This window comes from Sphaeramia orbicularis, chromosome 7 (genome assembly GCF_902148855.1).
Source record: "Sphaeramia orbicularis chromosome 7, fSphaOr1.1, whole genome shotgun sequence".
In the NCBI taxonomy this organism is placed as follows: Eukaryota; Metazoa; Chordata; class Actinopteri; order Kurtiformes; family Apogonidae; genus Sphaeramia; species Sphaeramia orbicularis.
Window position 1 is genome coordinate 21,484,499 of NC_043963.1, and position 18,880 is coordinate 21,503,378.

At 38.2% G+C, this 18,880-nt stretch overlaps 2 protein-coding genes and 1 pseudogene across 3 annotated transcripts; 2 read left to right on the top strand and 1 right to left on the bottom strand.

The window, feature by feature from the left end:
- Positions 1 to 72: 72 nt before the first annotated feature.
- On the top strand, positions 73 to 4,036 carry LOC115422385 (P2Y purinoceptor 1-like). The gene is made up of 2 exons (XM_030138694.1): positions 73 to 448; positions 2,779 to 4,036. The coding sequence occupies exons 1-2, from the start codon at positions 111 to 113 to the stop codon at positions 3,425 to 3,427; spliced, it is 987 nt and encodes a 328-aa protein (XP_029994554.1). The 5' UTR covers positions 73 to 110; the 3' UTR covers positions 3,428 to 4,036.
- A 749-nt stretch (positions 4,037 to 4,785) lies between these two features.
- Positions 4,786 to 8,186, bottom strand: LOC115422378 (UDP-glucuronosyltransferase 2B17 pseudogene; annotated as a pseudogene).
- Positions 8,187 to 9,659: 1,473 nt separating this feature from the next.
- On the top strand, positions 9,660 to 18,863 carry LOC115421971 (6-phosphofructo-2-kinase/fructose-2,6-bisphosphatase 1-like). 2 transcript variants are annotated; one of them, XM_030137991.1, is made up of 14 exons: positions 9,660 to 9,732; positions 14,630 to 14,755; positions 14,836 to 14,932; positions 15,138 to 15,204; positions 15,636 to 15,710; positions 15,813 to 15,869; positions 16,421 to 16,542; positions 16,653 to 16,860; positions 16,994 to 17,140; positions 17,273 to 17,377; positions 17,530 to 17,659; positions 17,802 to 17,864; positions 17,943 to 18,007; positions 18,300 to 18,863. In XM_030137991.1, exons 1-14 carry the CDS (start codon positions 9,681 to 9,683, stop codon positions 18,357 to 18,359), a joined length of 1,374 nt encoding a protein of 457 aa, XP_029993851.1. In that variant the 5' UTR covers positions 9,660 to 9,680; the 3' UTR covers positions 18,360 to 18,863. The 2 variants fall into 2 exon arrangements, with proteins under 2 accessions (XP_029993851.1, XP_029993850.1); XM_030137990.1 differs by lacking the exon at positions 9,660 to 9,732 and adding an exon at positions 13,245 to 13,421.
- Positions 18,864 to 18,880: the final 17 nt, after the last annotated feature.

Consider the following 18,880-nt stretch of genomic DNA (forward strand, 5'->3'; position numbering starts at 1 on the left):
AATAAAAATAGTGAGGGTAGAGGTTAAAACAGGAAGTCTGCTCAATCTTTGCGATCTTGACCCCAGAAGAGACATTCTGCTCCAGTACATTCTGCTTTACAGACGACAGTATGAATAACACAGCTTGTCCTCGTATCAGCTTTGCCTTTCCAGGCATATTTCTGCCTCCTGTTTACATCTTAGTGTTCATCATTGGTCTGGTGGCTAATGGATGGGGACTGAAGACTTTGCTGCGAAACTGGACAAAACTCAAGATCATCAACGTGTTTGTTTTCAACCTTGGACTTACAGATGTTTTGTACCTGCTCACTCTTCCATTTCTTGTGATGTACTACTTTATGGACAATACCTGGATCTTTGGAGACACATTCTGCAAGATAACAAGATTCTGCTTCAACCTGAATTTATACGGCAGCATCGGGTTTCTTACTTGTATCAGTGTGTACAGGTACTTGGCCGTCGTCCATCCAGTCAGAGTAATGGGAAGATTAACTCTGACCCACTCAGTGGTTATTTCAGTCCTGGTTTGGTTTTTGGTGGGTATTCAAAGTCTTCCAGACATGTTCTTCACCAAAACATATAGAAGCAAACCTGGGAAATGTTATGAAACCACCTCTAAGGTCTACGTTGAGGATTATCTGAAATACAGTCTTGGATGGACATTGACTGGGTTTTGTATCCCACTCCTCATCACACTGGGCTGTTATGGACATGTGATTGTAACTCTGGGATGTAAAAAAAGAAATAACAAGGCATTGAAATGGAAAAGCTTGAGGCTGTTGTTCATCTTGGTTGTTCTCTTCTCTGTTTGTTACATCCCCTATCATGTACTGAAGAACCTCAACCTCTGGTCTAGAGTTTTATCTAAAAGAAGGACATGTCGTGGATGGTTTAACGGAGTCTACATCGCTCATCGGATAAGTCGTGGCCTCGTGAGTCTGAACAGTGCTCTGAACCCTCTGGTTTACCTTCATGGAAGTGAAGATGTTCCTGCTCAGCTCAGAAAACTACTTAGAGATTTTTGTCAGATGATAAATTTGAGGGTTTCACCAAAATCTGGCCCTGCCCCTGCAGCAAAAGTCACAGAAGAAGTTTAACCTAAAAGAAACATTTTTAAATGAACATATCTGAAGATGTCGAATAATCCATTTTGTCAGTTGACATTTGGTATAAGGTCTTTTTTCAAAATCCATTTGTTATTATTAGTTTTGTTGTGAAACTGTGAAACACAGTGGATAATTAAAGTTACTTATTAAAAATTCATTTAAATAAAGAAAGTATTATGTGTATGATTTCTGTATATGTACAATTGTACATTCATGACATTATTTTAACTGATTACATGGTAATTCACTGAAACATTATAATAGGGCATTTTTATTGGTGAAAAAAACTTGTATATGGAGTGTTTTTTTTCTGTAATGTAAAACGTCCACCATCTTTGAGAGTCTGTAACATTTATCTGTGTGAGTAAAAAAGTGCCTGCATTTTACAAAAACTATGTGCTTTTTTACATTTCATTGACAAGCTCACGCTCCTTAAGTTGTGTCCAGTAATCGGATCATAGTGGGAGATACACATGGGAGTTCTTACTGAAGCATTCAATGTCAGATTAAGTAATTTTATGTTTGCACCAGTATACCGAATTTTATATGAAAGGTTTTTGTAAAAGCTCTTCACTGTGCTACGTGTCTTTCATGCTTGGTTTAGAAACTGCAACTGTGTAACTGCAACACAAAGTACCGATGATGCTTTAAAAGGTAACTGTTTTTATTTTGGTGTTCAAACAGCTTTAGCCTCTTAGAATATTTTGCACTTGTTTATCACATTAATATATGCATGTGTGTAAAAACCACGTCTTAATTTGAATTAAAGACAGTAAATGTTAACCAGAATTATATTTTTTATTTTTGTGTACAGATACATAATACAAAAGTCATTTATAAAATTTGTCTAAGGTACAAAAATGAAAATTGCACAAATTTTTGCACATTTTTTGTCTGCAGAAAAGACAACAATACAGTTCAGCACATACAGATGTGGCATTGCAGATTTTCAATATTTTTAGTTCCTACAAGTTCCAGATACAGTAGTTATTCACAGTAGATTATTAAATTTCTTTTGCTTATTATCACATTTCTATTCACAGTCTGTTGGACTAATGAGACATCTGCAGAAAAAATAAACTAATGGTGACAATAGACAAAAGACAGTGACAGGTAACAGAGTAATGACAAGTATTTACATCCAGACATCAATAGTACAGATGTGTGTTGAGGCTGTGCCCATACATCTATGATGTCAAATGTCGACTGAGGACAGAATGGTTTCAAGCAGGAAGTCCTATTTCAGCAAACCGTCTGAGATTTTCCTTTTTTCTCTCATAAATGAGATCACCGACTGAGGACAAGATTTGTCTTTTCCCCTTTCAGACGACAGAATGAATAACACAGCCTGTCCTCGTATCAGCTTTGACTTCACCAGCAGATTTCTGCCTCCTGTTTACATCTTAGTGTTCATCATTGGTCTGGTGGCTAATGGATGGGGACTGAAGACTTTGCTGCAAAACTGGAAGAAACTGGGAAACGTCAGTGTGTTTGTTTTCAACCTTGGACTTACAGATGTTTTGTACCTGCTCACTCTTCCATTTCTTGTGGTTTACCACTTTATGAAAAGTACATGGATCTTTGGAGACACATTCTGCAAGATAACAAGATTCTGCTTCAATCTGAATTGATACGGCAGCATCTGGTTTCTTACTTGTGTCAGTGTGTACAGGTACTTGGCCATCGTCCATCCCATGAAGGTGATGGGACGACTGACTGTCACACGCTCTGTGGTTATTTCAGTCCTGGTTTGGCTGTTGGTGAGTGTTCAAAGTCTTCCAGACATGTTCTTCACCAAAACATATAGAAACAAACCTGGGAAATGTTATGAAACCACCTCTAAGATCTACGTTGAGGATTATCTGAAATACAGTCTTGGATGGACATTGACTGGGTTTTGTATCCCACTCCTCATCACACTGGGCTGTTATGGACATGTGATTGTGACTCTGTACCGGAAAGAAAACACTGACAAGGTACTGAAAAGGAAATGTTTGAGGTTGTTGTTCATCTTGGTTGTTCTCTTCTCTGTTTGTTACATCCCCTATCATGTACTGAAGAACCTCAACCTCTGGTCTAGAGTTTTACAAAAAAGAAGGACATGTTGTAGATGGTTTAACGGAGTCTACATCACTCATCAGATAAGTCGTGGCCTTGTGAGTCTGAACAGTGCTCTGAACCCTCTGGTTTACCTTCATGGAAGTGAAGATGTTCCTGCTCAGCTCAGACAACAGCTTGAAGAGGCCGGTCAGACGTTAAGGCGTCTCTATTTTTCCAACTTTGGTAGAGTGACTGTATCACAAAGTAATGAAGATATTTAAAACAAACAATGTCAGGTAACAGTTGCTCACAGAGCTTCAGTGTCAAATTACATCTCAAAATATTTTGCAGGGATCAGTCACCTTTACTTTCTAAAGAGTTAATTCCTTACACAGAAAGAGACAAAAAAAAAAACAAAAGTCAGTCAGGAACAACAAGTAATATTTATCCAGCTAAAGGAAATAACACACATTTTCATAGGGACGGCATATTCAATTTGCCTGTAGAGTTTTCATAAGCAACCTGTTGAATCAAGTTGAATTGGTCTTTTTAATGATTTTCTTCATATTCAAGCTTCCACGAAACCTTCCTGTAATTCAGATTTGTTTAGGTCCCGTTCACATTATCTCATGAAGACACTTTTTTTTTTTAGATCAGACTCAAATTTAGATTATAGAAAAGTGAAACTGCTTTAAATAATTAAGAATTACCAAACCATTTATAATTGTTTACTTTGGTCCCTGCATGAAGCCTCAAGGGAGGGGCTATAGAGTCATTCTAGGATATATCCCACAACCAACATGCATAAGGATTTACATTTGTATGTTATATGAATATTTGTCATAAAGCTGTAGTGCTTTGTAGTATTGTGGCATCACTATGCAAAAAAATCCATAATTATCTTTTAGCATAAATGATAAATAATAAATGCTTGACTGACAGCTGTAATTACTTATCACTGTTAAGATATTCTTTGACTTATTCTGCTTTATTCAATATGTGTCTCAACATGGAAGCTTTAAAAAGTGGCTTTATTTTCCATAACAGCATAAACACCATCAGGTCATTTATCTGTATATTAAGTGTATGTTGTGTATGATTTTTATAGTGTTCTTTCCAATAATCAATCCAATTATTGATTATAATTGAATAAAATAGTGCTCAATCAGTCAAAAAAAAAAACCCAATTTGTTCAATTACATTTAACCCAGAAAAACCTGTGTAAATATACATTGCGCAGGTACTGCTTGCTGGCGCCACCATTATTTACTCCATTTTTTTCCCGTACATGAGCCTACAGAGGACAAAAATCAAAGTAGCCGCCTGCAAAAGGGGGTGGGCTTTTCCATATCTTAAATCTTTTCACATTCACTTCATGAATGTTTTTATTTTTCTATACTTACCTTGTCGCCCGATAGAAGTAACGACAGAGAAGTTGAGGTGCTCGCCATTTTGGCAGGTTGTGCAAATGAGGTATTCGAAAATCGCAAAAGATACAGCTGAGGCTTTTTGTCCTGAAGTGCCAGTCGTTAGGTAAGCACTACACTGGAACAGAGAAATCGCACTGTCTTTGCGTTGATTCAGGTGTTTGCTGCCACCGAGGGTAAGGGAGTCACGCACTGTACCTTTAAGTGTTCTGATTTGGACCAAGAGGAGACAGGAGCAGAAGGAAAGTGCATTTGCTCCATATTTTGGCTCCTGTAGCTTTAAGTACACAAATAACTGTGTGACTATTGTGAAGCAAGAACACTTCAATTAATGTACATTTTTAGTATTTGTAGATTCTATATATTATGGATGAAATTCTGACTGGAATTTCAACTTCTCATTTATACATATATGTATTTTAAGAGCATGATTAGCTGTTATTTGAAGCTTCACATATTATCTGTTTTTTTAATCACTCTTGGTCTTTTTCAGTCTTATCAGATGTCTAATGAGACATCTACAGAATGCAAAAATAAGCGTAACAGTGAACAGACAAAATGCTATTATGACTGCCATGACATCCAGACAGTGATAGGCGTACCATGGCAGCTTATATGACTCTGTGCGCAGATGGGCTGCACCCTTGTGTCTCATGACATACTCCATCCAGAAAACAGCACTGTCAGTGGGTTTCATTGGTTTATCATGATGAAGCTCTGACAGTTTGTGCATATTGAGTTTGTAGTGATTTTCTGGGTCCAGAATATTCTTTAAAGCCTTTGTGAGAGTCTCAGTGTCCAAGGTTGTGACCTCAACATACTCAGCGGCTCCACGAGCCTTCATACGCACCATGTTGTCAAACTGGTCAAAGATAAGAGGAATACCCAGAACTGGGACGCCATGGTAGATTGCCTCATAAAGGCCGTTTGTACCCCCATGTGTAACAAAGAGCTTGGTTTTCGGATGACCTAGCAAGTCATTTTGTGGCATCCATTCCACTAGTATGGTGTTACTTCCCAGAGTGACAGGCCTCGCTCCAATATGTCGCCATATGACTTTCTGTGGCAGTTTGGCAAATGCTGAGGCGAACATCTCTGATATTTCAGGACCAAGGTCCCCAAGCAGGGTCCCCAGAGTCATTATTATCACTCCATGTTCACCAGAACTCTGCACAAATTCCTCTAATTCTGGTGAAAGTGGTTTAGAGGGCTTGCCCTGAAATCCTCCGATATAGACCACATTGGGCATGGTGGGCCGAGGAAACTCAAACGTGAAGTCAGTGCGCATGAGCCAGAGATCAGCTCCTTGCATAAGAGACATGACACTGACATCTGGTCCAAAATAACGGTCACACACAGCCTGGTAAGGTGGATTTGAGACAAAATGGTGCATGTAGACCAGAATTCCATGGTAGATTATATTATTTAATCTTTGAAAGAAATCCATTTTGTCAGAGTAATCAGAGAAGAGCTGAGGAACGTACGACAGAGGAGAAGGAGCGATGGCAAAGTGGGCATCTCCATTGAAAATCCAACGCACATTGAAAACCATTGGAACCTTGAGGTAATGGGCTAGCAGTACTCCACCTGGAAACGCAGGGTCAGCCAGAAGAAGTTCATATTTATTGTCCATCAACTCCTTCATGAGTGGCTTATTCTCAAAGATAGCGATGACAAGTTGAGCTACATCTTTCTGGTTATCTCCAACCATGTTGAAAAGGTGTCTATAAAACTCAAAAAATGCCCACGGCGTTCCTCTTTTGCTTCTGATCTCTATTGACTTCTTCAGGAATGAGCTCATGAAGTCTTGGCTCTCAAGGTTTTGTGCTTTTTCCTGAGTGATGGTGATGGAGGTGTAATGAGGAGAGGATTCTGACACATACCAGCTGGTGGAGGAGCGGATCACTGTGATTTCATGGCCACGAGAATGAAGTGCCTCCACCAGGATTTTCATATTAAGCCAGTGACTTCCATCCACAGGATACACCAACACTTTTCCACCATCACAGCTGGAGGACAGAGCCGCTAAAACCAGCAGAATGAACATGAGGCCTGGATGTGACCCCATCCCTGTAGAGGAGACAAAGATTAACTCACAAATATTTGCACTCTGCACAGATATGATGCAAGGAAGGACAAATGGTCTTTGTTTTCCATAATACCTCTAACCTCTGTCCTTAATTAGATTTAGTTTTTTAAAATAAATGCAATTTTAGTGAAATAAATAGATTAGTGTTTTTTGTTTTTTTTTCAACAGAAGTGACGTGTATTATTATTATTAGTATTCACAATTAAATATCTTGGTAAAGAACTAATCATGATTTTGTTTTCACAGCTGCAAAATTCTTCAATTCTTTTATTTTCCCTTCATATTTAAACTTGTGCCAACACTTTAATGAAATACATGTGTTCCCTGTAAACTTTTTAGGCATGTTTTTGATTTTGTGTACCGTAATGCCTCATGGTATCCCCAGAGTGATACTAATAATTTCAAGTCCACAACTACAGTATTTTTAACCTCCTAAGACCCAGGAAATGTCAGCAAAGTACAAGCTTTTTTTGTGTTTTTTATTAAATAGGTGCCTATATTGAAAATATCATGATGCAACAGTTTTTTTCAGATGCAGTTTTTAAAATTTTTATGGAATGTCTTTTATGGTGGACAGTTTTCTTTTCTTTTTTTTGTATAAAGTTGTGAAACTCTTGTCCACAAATGTGGACAGAAAACCCATAGCTGGGTCTCAGGAGGTTAAACCTTCGTCATATCGTTTGTCTTTCATTTTCAACCCAACGACCTGCAATGCTTTTCCCTTCGTCCAGTATCTCAATCAATTTCTTTCCTAGAACTCTTAAGTAATGTTTTGTATCAATTAACTATGTCAAAGTTCCTGTGGACATTCAGAATAGTATCGTACCAAAGTGTTGAGCATAGTGCATCAGCTATCTTTCACATAAAATAATATATTTTAAACACATGCAGTATTCACAGTTTCTGCTGCAAACTAAACAAAACTAATTCACACTGCAAACTGAAATCAGTAATCACATCTTAAACTCTAAAATAGGACACAACTACATACCATTACAAAAAAAAAAAGTACACAGGAAACCAAAAACCACAACCTAGATCTGCTGAAGTGCAAACTCACATACCTTTCCGTAGTGATAAGATTTTAATCAGCTTTCAAAGATTAGTGCAAATAAATACTCTCTCTATAAAACTGTAATTTCAGAATTCATAGCATTGTCAGAAATGGGCTCAAATACTCCAACATTCTGCTGAAACAATAGAAAAATCTGGAACAGTAATGCATCTGTGCTCCTCAGGCCTGGTAATGTAAAGGCATTAAATGGACACTATGAAATACTTATCTCTATTTAGTCAAAGATCACAGTTCCTGTAATGGTTCAAAGCTGAACACACAGGCAGCAGCTCACAGTTTGTTAGTGAAACACATCCTCACCTCAGGTCTTTGCAACTTCAGATTCTGTGGCCTCTCTCTCAAACCACAAAACTGCAGTGTCTCTGTTTATCACGCAATGTCCTGCAAAGCTACCAGCTGAAATGTAAGTGAATGTATAACTCAGCACTGAACCGGTCAATTCTCCCTGTTTATCCAAACAAAACCTAATGAAAAACAGTGCCCACCCCCTTGTAACCACCACTCCTCCTCATGGACCTTTTCCTGCTCTACTCACAAAACATCTGGATGTCATAAAATTGAATAACAAAATACCTAGAGAGTGGAGTTTAAAGTTTAATTAGCAAGCAAATTATTTACTTCACTGCAGAATTTTTTAAAAATTAATTTCTTCAAAACAAAAAAGATTGCAAAAAAATAATGACTAACCATATTTCTGTCTCATCAACTCAAGAAGAAACACCTACACTAGTTTATATTTACACTGCTTTTCACCTTAGTCATTAATTAACAGTGTGTCTCCTTCATTGCAGGATGTTCTACCTACAAGAGAAAAGGATTATCACACATATCTTATCTTGCCTTGATTATTCCAGATTAGCACGGTTTTACAATATAGTAGCATAGTGACATAAAGGCACAGAGACTGTAAGAGAGAACAAAAGACGCTGCAACTGTTTTATTTTAGGACACAACTGTTGGCACGCAACATTGAAATTCCCCTGCACTTGGCCAACTGTTGCACAAATGTCTGCATACTTATGGTTAGAGCAGCGTAAAGGACTGAGTGGGATGCTCGTTTGTGCTTTTCCATTCATAGTTTTGCAGTTTTATTTGATATCTAAGTGTATATAAACGTGGCAACTGTCCAACTAAACCTAAGTTCATTTTTAGCCGATGGCATTTGAACCACCTGTAGGTTAGAAATGCCATCCTTGTACTGTAAATCTTACGGGACATAAAATTCATTCTAGGCTTCAATCGTAAGTAACCCTGTGTACGTCTGATTTTCCCTTTGTCGGTATATCAAACTCCTGTTGGCTGCAGAATTATGAAAAAATATGTGTATTTCAGGAATGTTGGTGGAAAAGACAGAATCGAGCCAGAGTGGAAGGTACAAGAGTCTGTGGTTTTGTGCTGAAGTGCAGTGAAATGTTTTCACCACTGCAACTTTGTTTTTGATGTTTAAACCAATGTGAGTGTGCATGACTAGAATAACAGAATAATTCAGTCATCATGTTCTGTGTCTTTAGGAAAAATAATCACAATCATGTTTAAATCTCTGGATGCACTGGATAAGACTTCATGTTGTGTTTTTCATGCACCACACAACTGAAAACAATGTCTTTGCTCCTGCACTGTACACGAGTACGTATAAGCATAAATGTTGTCTCCCAAGTGCTTTCTTAGTGACCTTTGCACTTGTTTTGACCCGCCCTCTGAGAGTGGCGGCGTCTCCCTTGCCATGTGTGTACATTGTGAACTCTGGCCCTGGCAAACATTAAAGGACAAGCCCAGTCTGCTGGTATCATATGTCCATGTGCAGCGTGAAGAGAGGGCTCAGGGGGGTGGGGTGGGTTGAGAGGACTTGGCAGAGGGATTTAGTTTCTTTAAAAAGAGCATGCGTATGATCAGAGTGTGTATTGTGCTGCTCTACTAGTTGCTTCATTGGAGGGTTGCATACAATGGAGCTTCCCCAGCTGGAACATTTGAGGCGTCGCAGGTGTGACAGTGCAGGTGAGAGCTTGTTGCAGCTTTGTTGCCTTCAGCACCCACAGTAGCCGGTAACTTAATAAAGTAAAAATTTGCCATGTTAACCAGCTATTTGCTGACCTTTTCCATTCATATGACTCCCAGTTGCTTAAAAACAACTTTGCAAGACACAGTAATACAAGAGTGAAGTGAAGGTGTTTTGTGACTTAAACTGGTAAAGCTTCAACCAGAAAAGTTCGTTTAAAGGCCTGTTCCTGATCCCAGATAATTATTTTAGACCTGTTTGGATAGACCGGGGCACCCCCTCTCTGAATATAGAGGGATTAGAAGTGAGAGGAAAACAGGAACACCCCAGCTCTGATCCGTCTGGCTATACTCTGTGAGAACATGCTGATCTCCAATGCCCGCTGGAATAGCATGTACCCTCTCGTAACAGGGAACCAAAACAGGAAACACTGGCTATTAAATCATAATCAGTGCCCAGGAGCAGTTAGACTTTGATCACAATTGGTGATGTGGTATTCCCTGTTGGAAATTGATAGAATGGATGGCATTTAGATTGAGCAGTGTGACTTGATAATTTGATAGACTTCATGCTAAACTTACAAACACACTGTTGGAACTGAAAGTTCACACCTCGATTAAAAGCATTCAATCTCGGGTTTATTTCATTTCAATAACACGTGCCCTCTATTAATTCTGTTTGCCCATTTAAAGTAGTTTCATGATGTGCAACAGAAGACACTTTTAACCCATAAAGACCTGGCGTTACCTGTGGGACTCTTCCCAAATTAATTTTTCTGTAGATTTAAACTTTCTTAAATGATTTATCACCAGTTATTATAACATTATTCTCTGTATTTTACATTTTTCTAGTGTTAATCATATATTTTCATACACTGAATTCACTGATCATGTGTAGATGTAGAGATGTACGTAAAAACTCAGATTAAAGTTGAGGGTTATTATGAATAGAAATAGAGAAAACTAAAGAAAAAGCGATATTTTTCAGTAAATTCTATCTTTAACTGAGCATAAACCCAGTGTGTCCATCCACTGTCATTGATCCAACTCCATGAGTTTTACTGGTGAATCAGTGCTGTAGAAGATGACGGTGTTTCCACGGTAACTACGGAGCCTCTGAACATCCAAAAAAGACCCATGTGATGCTGTTGAAAATCTGAGAAACTGCATTTTACATTAGTTATTTGCATGTATTGATAGGATTAGTGCATCAACAGGTATTAAATATTTTAGATCAGTAGATGCTTTAGGTCACCAGTGGCTGTTTGGGTCTTTATGGGTTAATTCCAGTTTTTATTACATATTATGTCATTTTCTCTGATGATCAAAAGTGCACATACATTCCATTCACATTTGATGGCCTTTAAATTGTCCAACTTGAATCCAGCATCCTGGATATCCCTCCACAAGCTTCATGCAAGACCTAAACAGCAATATCCTCCTGCAAAAGACATGGCAGTTTTTCAGTGTGAGCCATTTTGGATGTGCGCTTAGATCCATTGTCCTGCTTAATGCATTGTCCTCCATTGGTGCCTGAGCCTTCAGATGAAGTTCCTAAATGTCCACCTAATTCTCCGTCTTCATGATGACATCAGGTTTACAAAGTGCATCAGTCCCTCTGCAGCAGAAGAACCTCACAGCATGATACTTCACCCTCGTGCTTCATGGTCTGGATGATGTTCTTTGGGTTAAAATACTCAGCGCTTCTTCCTCTATGCATAATGTTGATTGTTATAGTCAAACAGACATATTTTCATACATTCCTCTAAAGGTCAGATCTCTATGAAAGTGGTTGTTTTTTTGTTTTTTGTTTTTTTTTGTAGCTACTTAATTCCTCCTTGGGTAACAGCCTGTATGTTACCGATTTACTATAGATTGGAAAAATTTTGGATCAATATCAGAGTACTGATGATGATCCAAGTGCTGCTCATTGCTCCGAATGTGCTATGTGCTAATGCTAGGAATATGCAGAGACCAAATTTCAATGCAAGCACAATTAAGTGAGTTAACCTTTAATCTTTTAACGTCATTACCAATCCAAAGATCCAATCATTCATTTCTGCAGGTCCTATTTCCTCAGTGGTGGTGTGGTTCTGTGGTTTTTACATCTGTGTACCACTGTTTGGACTGATGACTACGGTACCTTCAGACATTTGGACAATTCTTCCAAGGGGAAACCATACTCCTTTAATGTCTTGGCTGATTTCTTTAGACTTTCCCATGATGCCAAGTAAAAGGACACTAGGTGTGAAGGACGACCCTAAAATACTGCTGCAGCTATCCCACCAACTGCCTGATGACATTGACCTATCTGAAGTTTTTAAAGTCATGACATCAGTTTCTGGATGCTTTAAAGACACAGTGAATGGAATGAGTGTAAAGATTTGAGAATGTGATGAAATAAAGCTAAAAAATACATGAGAGATTAAAAAAAAAAAAAAAGAAAAGAAAAAAGAAATCACAAGACCCGGTTAATTGCAACTAAAACAAAATTATTTTTTGCATACTCTGACATCTTCTATAATATATTAAGTGGCAAAGCAAAAAAAAAGTGAGTCATCAGAATCATGTAAAACAACTCTTCACCTCAGCCACTAAATGTAGTTTCCATAAAAAACAAAACAACAGAGTTACTGTATTTATGTGCATAGTAAGTGAAGATACATAAGGTTGTACTCTGTTACTTGTAATTTTTTTTTAATGGCTTGAACTATTTTTTACTTCAATCAACAAATTTGAACAAACTTCCCAAGAACCATGACGTATTAGATTAAAAATAAACTGCATCTTAAGAGATCAGCAAAACTTTTGTCACACATTAAAGATTATAGAAATCTGTAAGAGCATTAAGACTAAATAACACCTCTAATGTTACACGCTCCACATGTGCCTTTAGATTTCAGTTTGTGTTCCACTTTTCTATTTTCATCCACAAGGGAGCAAACCTTTGTGGATGTCATGTGACAATGGCGCGCATTTATGAGTCTACACGTGTACACAACAGCTAAATATCTGTTGTGTTATCTAGGAAACAGGCAGGAATAGCCCTCAGCACTCTGCTCTTATTTCACTTGTCAACAACAACAACTTCCTGGATTATCCCAGATGATCCACAGCAGTAAGTGTATTACTTCCCTCTAGTGGCAGGAAAACTTACTGCACAGGGTGATAAACACTAACCCTGTGCCATGCCAGCTCCTCTTAGTTTAATCTGTACATGGTCTCCACTTTGTTCCACTTGTCTTACATGACTCTGTTGCTCTTACTGTGGCTGAGCGACCAGTTGTGTCACTATAACAGATGCACTGTAGTGGATTTGGATGGTTCTTCCCTGCCGTCTAACATCCTCACATGGATTTTGGCAGCTCCCCTCAGGCCTTTTCAAACATGAAACAGACGGAGAGGCAGGCAAGCAAGCAGCATGGCCTCAGGTCCTCCCCCTCCTGCTCGCCAAGTGTCTGTCCTGAGCAACAGTCACCTGACCTGCAGTAGGTAGAGTTCAGTGAAGCACTCAGCCTGTATCCACACAGACAAAGCTGAGCACCTCAGTCGCTCACGCCTGTATTCTGTTGCACATCCAGACCTCATGGCTCTGATCATGAACAATGAGCAGAAGAAACTCACTCAGACTCCACTGCTCAAGATCTGGGTGCCGTGGATGGGCTGCAACTTGAACCGCAGGAGGGGATGTAAGTGCAGACACAAGATAATAGGATGCATTACCTGTTCTGCCTCTGCTTTAACTCAGTTGTTTTAACAGGTGGAGTTAGTATTGCTAAATGTTTTCTCCTCTTGTGATATAGCAGAAACAAAAGAATGTTTTAATGCTGACTCTTCAGCTTTGACCTCCCTCTACATTCAGTCCTGATGGAGGATGCACCAGTCTGAGATCAGAGATACAGGGGTCAGCCATGGGACAACAGCCAGGCTGGACCAAGCTGGGTCTGAGTTGGCTCCCTTTTCAGTCACTGACGTGGTCCTTTGAGGATTTCGCTGACGCAGCATACTCCATTCATAATCGAACAGCCTGGAGTGTGACAATCTCTATGTCTCTGTATTTACACATGGGGAATCTGGGCAGTTAACTATCAAACGCTCTCTGCCTTATAAATTACTGCCATTTTGCAATAAATGGGTCATTCTGGGGTAAGAAAAAATGAGCAAGGATGGACGTTCTTTGTAAATTTGTGATACTTGAATGGAGCTAAAAGACAGTCCAGACTTTATCTTAGAGGATGCTGTAACAAAGAATCTTTCTTTCCACAGGATTTTTGCATTTGTCTTATCACGGTACATTTCTTTTTAAAAGTATTGATTGTGAATTTTGATTTCTCAAGAATGCATCTTCATGTATGTGAAGAACTGAGCTGTTAGTGACCGTCTGTATGAAAGATAGGGATATTTTTGCACATTTTAAAGGGATTACGTAGATTTTCTTAAGATACCCGAGAGAAGAGTATAAGTTGTTCTTTGCTTCATTAGGGATTTAGCTGACTGTTATTAGTATATATAGATTTTTTGTTGTTATCGTTATTATTATTATTATTTCATTATAATGCCTTTGCATGTGTTTTGTTTTTGTTTATCTGGTTTTCTGTGACACAGTGTACTACCGACCAGGCATGCAAGCCAAAGACTCACTTACACTGCTTCATAGACATTTGAGCTTCATCTGGGAGCTCTTATTCTCCCTCTTAATGAAGATTACCTTGGCATCTAGTAGTGCACATATGCACACCTCACACACAACACATGTCCTTCCTGTTTTACAGAGAAGCTGAAAGGGGATTGAAGTTAGAGCAAATGTTGTCTACATGAATGATGTGTCACATGTGCAGCATTTACAGCAACAGCCATTAACTCATTTTCTATGTCTCTGTGTTTATTTTCATTTCAGCCTCTGTGCCTCAGTTCTGTAACTCTCCCACGATGATTGTCATGGTGGGGTTGCCAGCCAGAGGGAAGACCTACATCTCCAAGAAACTCACTCGCTACCTGAACTGGATTGGTGTTCCCACAAAAGGTCAGTTTTTAAATATTAAATATAGAAAGCACATGTAAACGAGTGGATTTATTATACTAATGTGTTTCAAATCCTCATAGTGTTTAATGTGGGCCAGTATCGCAGGGAGGCTGTGAAGACATACAAGAACTTTGAGTTCTTTAAACCTGATAATGAAGAGGCCATGAGGATCCGCAAGTAAGTACAATACAGACCGGAGCTGAATGATTTATGCACAAAAACCCATGTCACTTCTGATACTCATTGTCTAAAAAGTCTATATGCATTGTCTGATTTTTTTTTTTTTCTGTTTTCTTATCACATGCATCATTCACTTATTTCTTGCAGTTTGTGCTTCTTTGCTTATATTTATATATAAAAATGAGTGTAACCTCTCTCTCAGGGCCTGTGCATCAGCTGCCCTCAAAGATGTCAGTGCCTATTTCACAAAGGAACACGGACAAGTAGCCGTGAGTATGAAGAAGACTAAAACAGTCTGTAATTACTTTAAAACCAGTGGAAAACATAACAAGAAATCTATCAAAACAGACTTTCATAGTTGTAAGAAGAGACACTTAGTGCAATCACACGTCCCTGTAATCATTTAAGATTTTTAAATTATTACTAAACATGATAAAGTGCAGCCATTGGTTTATTATAATAAATATATGACATTGCTGGCAAAAAAGTAAATTGTTGCAGACAAGAAAATTAGAAAGATGTTTGTAGTAAAATGTAATATATTAAACAATGTATGATATTATACAATTATGTTCTCCCCTTGAGGATAGATAGAGTTGGTATCTGCATCTGTAATCAAATTCAGTGGGATGTCATGTTAAGACATTGAAACTATTTGATATGTTGTTCTTAATCAATGTGATATATTTCATAATTCCAGGTCTTTGATGCTACTAACACTACCAGGGAAAGAAGGGCCATCATTATAAGTTTTGCCAAGGAAAGGGGTTACAAGGCAAGTACAAATATAATCCATATAAAAAAAACAGATACATATGTACAGTAAAACAATGTTTTATAAGCTGATAACTGATCAGTTATCATTTTAACCTCACAGGTTTTTTTTGTGGAATCAATCTGTGAAGATCCTGAAATTATTGCAGAGAATATCAAGGTAAGAAGCAGCTTCATATCATTAATGACTTATTATAATGTTAAAAGTTTAGAGCTTTCTCAATTGGTGGCCCAAAAGTGGGTCATGGATTTATCCCAAAGTGAAATTCTTGTGTGAGGTTGAAAAAAAAAAAAAAATCTTTAGTTGCTTTTTATTGCTTTAAATACTGCCTGATTTCAGACATTTTTTTGACAGAAATGAATCAAAGATGTGCAATACCCAGCAGTAATGCAGACATTTAATTTATAGATGACAGTTTAACACAGAAAATTAAAGACTTCTGTGCAGCTGTAATGTTCACTCAGTTTATTATTAGTATAATGTATTCTAAATGCAGTTATTAAAATATATGTAATTTTTTTTAAAAGACGAAAAGGTCTTAACAACATTAAATATGTGTTTGCTTGCTTTCAGTTCTGTATAAGTAGGACACAACTTGATGAGTCAACAAAATGTGGATCCAAAACGAGACCATAGGTTTAGATCCACTGGTTTGAAGAAGCTTTGACGTAACTTTCTGTAATAAGTTCTAAGATCACTTTACTTTCCAGCAAGTGAAGTTTGGGAGTCCAGATTATGTGGACCGTGACATAGATGAAGCAATGGAAGACTTCATTCAGCGCATAGAGTGTTACAGGGCGAACTACATGTCTATTGATGATGAGAAAGACAGGTACTTACCCATGATGCTTTTCCTCACACAGATTTAAACAGGAAATCAAGTCGTACAAACCCTATAATATAAATAGTTTCTGATATAGTTAATTTTTTTTGGTCAAACAGGAAACTTTCCTACATCAAGATATTCGATGTGGGCAGTAGGTACCTGGTGAACCGAGTGCAGGACCACATCCAGAGCAGAATTGTCTACTACCTCATGAACATCCACGTCACCCCGAGATCCATCTACCTGAGCCGCCACGGAGAGAGTGAACTCAACCTTTCAGGACGCATTGGTGGAGATGCAGGCCTGTCCTCACGAGGCCAGAAGGTACGTAGACTCTATCATGTAAAAAGCTTGTAGGGTTCATCAGCTTTTATATGAAAAGAAACTAAACTTCTCACAAATTAAAAGTAAAATAAAAAAAGAATTAAACTTTAAAATTCACACTTACTCCCACTAGTACGCCAATGCTTTGGCAACCTTCATGCGTGGGCAGACTATCAAAGACTTAAAGGTGTGGACCAGCCACATGAAGAGGACCATCCAGACTGCAGAAGCTCTGGGAGTCCAGTATGAACAGTGGAAGGCCCTCAATGAAATAGACGCTGTGAGTATATACATAAATAAAGTCATTTTTACAATGTTGGCAGGTTTAGTGACTGTGTTCATGGTTCAGTGCATTTCAAGTCCCACAGCTCATCTGTTTTAGTCATTGTAACGTCAGTGTTTGTTAACTAAGGGTGTATGTGAGGAGATGACCTACGAGGAGATCCAGGAGAATTTCCCAGAGGAGTTTGCACTCAGAGACCAGGACAAGTATCGCTACCGCTACCCCAAGGGTGAGGTGAGTGGTCTGCATTGTGACTGTGACATACTGCTTTCATTAGACGATGATCTGAGCATCGGTGGTGCTGTACAGTATACATGCCGCTGTGAAGGTAAATGAGTCTGAATGACTAATTGATGAACTGCTGAATTATTCTATCCCCTGCCCAGTCCTATGAGGATCTGGTACATCGTCTCGAGCCGGTCATCATGGAGCTGGAACGGCAAGAAAATGTCCTGGTTATCTGCCACCAAGCTGTGATGCGCTGCCTGTTGGCCTACTTTCTAGACAAACCTGCAGGTATAGAATAACAGACTCAACCTCTATATCCACTTCATTTTTTTCTACATCCCATGGAAAGATTTAAAGAATAATCCATTCACATTGCTCCTCTGTCTTTATGCAATACACACTTTCAACCAAATTCTTTTTCTCTCTGAAGATGAGCTGCCCTATCTCAGATGCCCTCTGCACACGGTGCTCAAACTTACACCAGTAGCTTACGGTAAGTGGTTAGCACATAAAGTCTCTGGTCTATGTAATTCTTTTCCTGACAGTCTGACCTTCTTCTTCACAAATGTAGGCTGTAAAGTGGAGTCATTTTTCCTCAATATTGAAGCAGTCAACACACACAGAGAAAGACCAGTGGTAAGTTTCCGCAAGTATACAGTACATTTGTCATAATAGATAGTTAGCTTTGCCAAGATTTAGTCTGTGGCAACAATTTTTACACAGATAGGAGCAACCAGGCCTATACATTTAAAATGATATCATTTTTTTTTTTTTGTATCTGAACATTTACTGAGTGTGAGGATAATGTGAAATAACAGTTTATATATATATATATATATATATATATATATATATATATATATATATATATATATATATATATATATATATATATATTTAATGTGAGTTTTTGTGGTGTTTTTTGCAGAACGTTAATATCAACAGAAACCCAGAAGAAGCTCTACACACTGTTCCTGACCACATATAAGCACAGGCAGACTAGAAACTGGATGCACCGCTGCTGATAAACTTCACTAAATATTAGATATGGACTCTGAAAGAGGCAAGTGGAGCTTGAGGTACACATTAAAACCCTCCAAAGAGAAGTACATGGACTCATCCTACAGTGAAGAAACTCTGCGTTCAATATGTCTATGAAATATTATCAGTCTGTTTCCTTTTTTTTTTTTACAATGTGGAAGTGTCATATTGTTTACAAATTGTAAAGAAGACAATGAAATGTATAGAAGGTAAGAGAGAACATGTTTAAAATGATGTAAGCAGGTCATTATAATGGCTATAAAGTCTATAAACACATGTAACTGTACAGATGATAATAATATGTTGTCAATAATGTAATTATTGAGGAAGGAATCAGCACCATGGACAGCAACCAAACAAACAAATCACTGAGTCAAACACTTGTAATGTAGATGCCCAAATCCAAGAGACTTGAATGGGATGGTGTAAATAAATAATTTAATGAGATATACCTCAATTCTGGCATGG

What these genes read in the sequence shown, in the direction of transcription:
- LOC115422385 (XM_030138694.1), top strand. Translation starts at nt 111, where the DNA reads ATGAATAACACAGCTTGTCCTCGTATCAGCTTTGCCTTTCCAGGCATA. An exon ending in ACTTGTATCAGTGTGTACAG is followed by an intron (nt 449 to 2,778) that starts GTACTTGGCCGT and finishes CAGTGTGTACAG; the next exon opens with GTACTTGGCCATCGTCCATC.
- LOC115421971 (XM_030137990.1), top strand. Translation starts at nt 13,319, where the DNA reads ATGGCTCTGATCATGAACAATGAGCAGAAGAAACTCACTCAGACTCCA. An exon ending in GATTGGTGTTCCCACAAAAG is followed by an intron (nt 14,756 to 14,835) that starts GTCAGTTTTTAA and finishes AAATCCTCATAG; the next exon opens with TGTTTAATGTGGGCCAGTAT. An exon ending in GAGGCCATGAGGATCCGCAA is followed by an intron (nt 14,933 to 15,137) that starts GTAAGTACAATA and finishes CCTCTCTCTCAG; the next exon opens with GGCCTGTGCATCAGCTGCCC.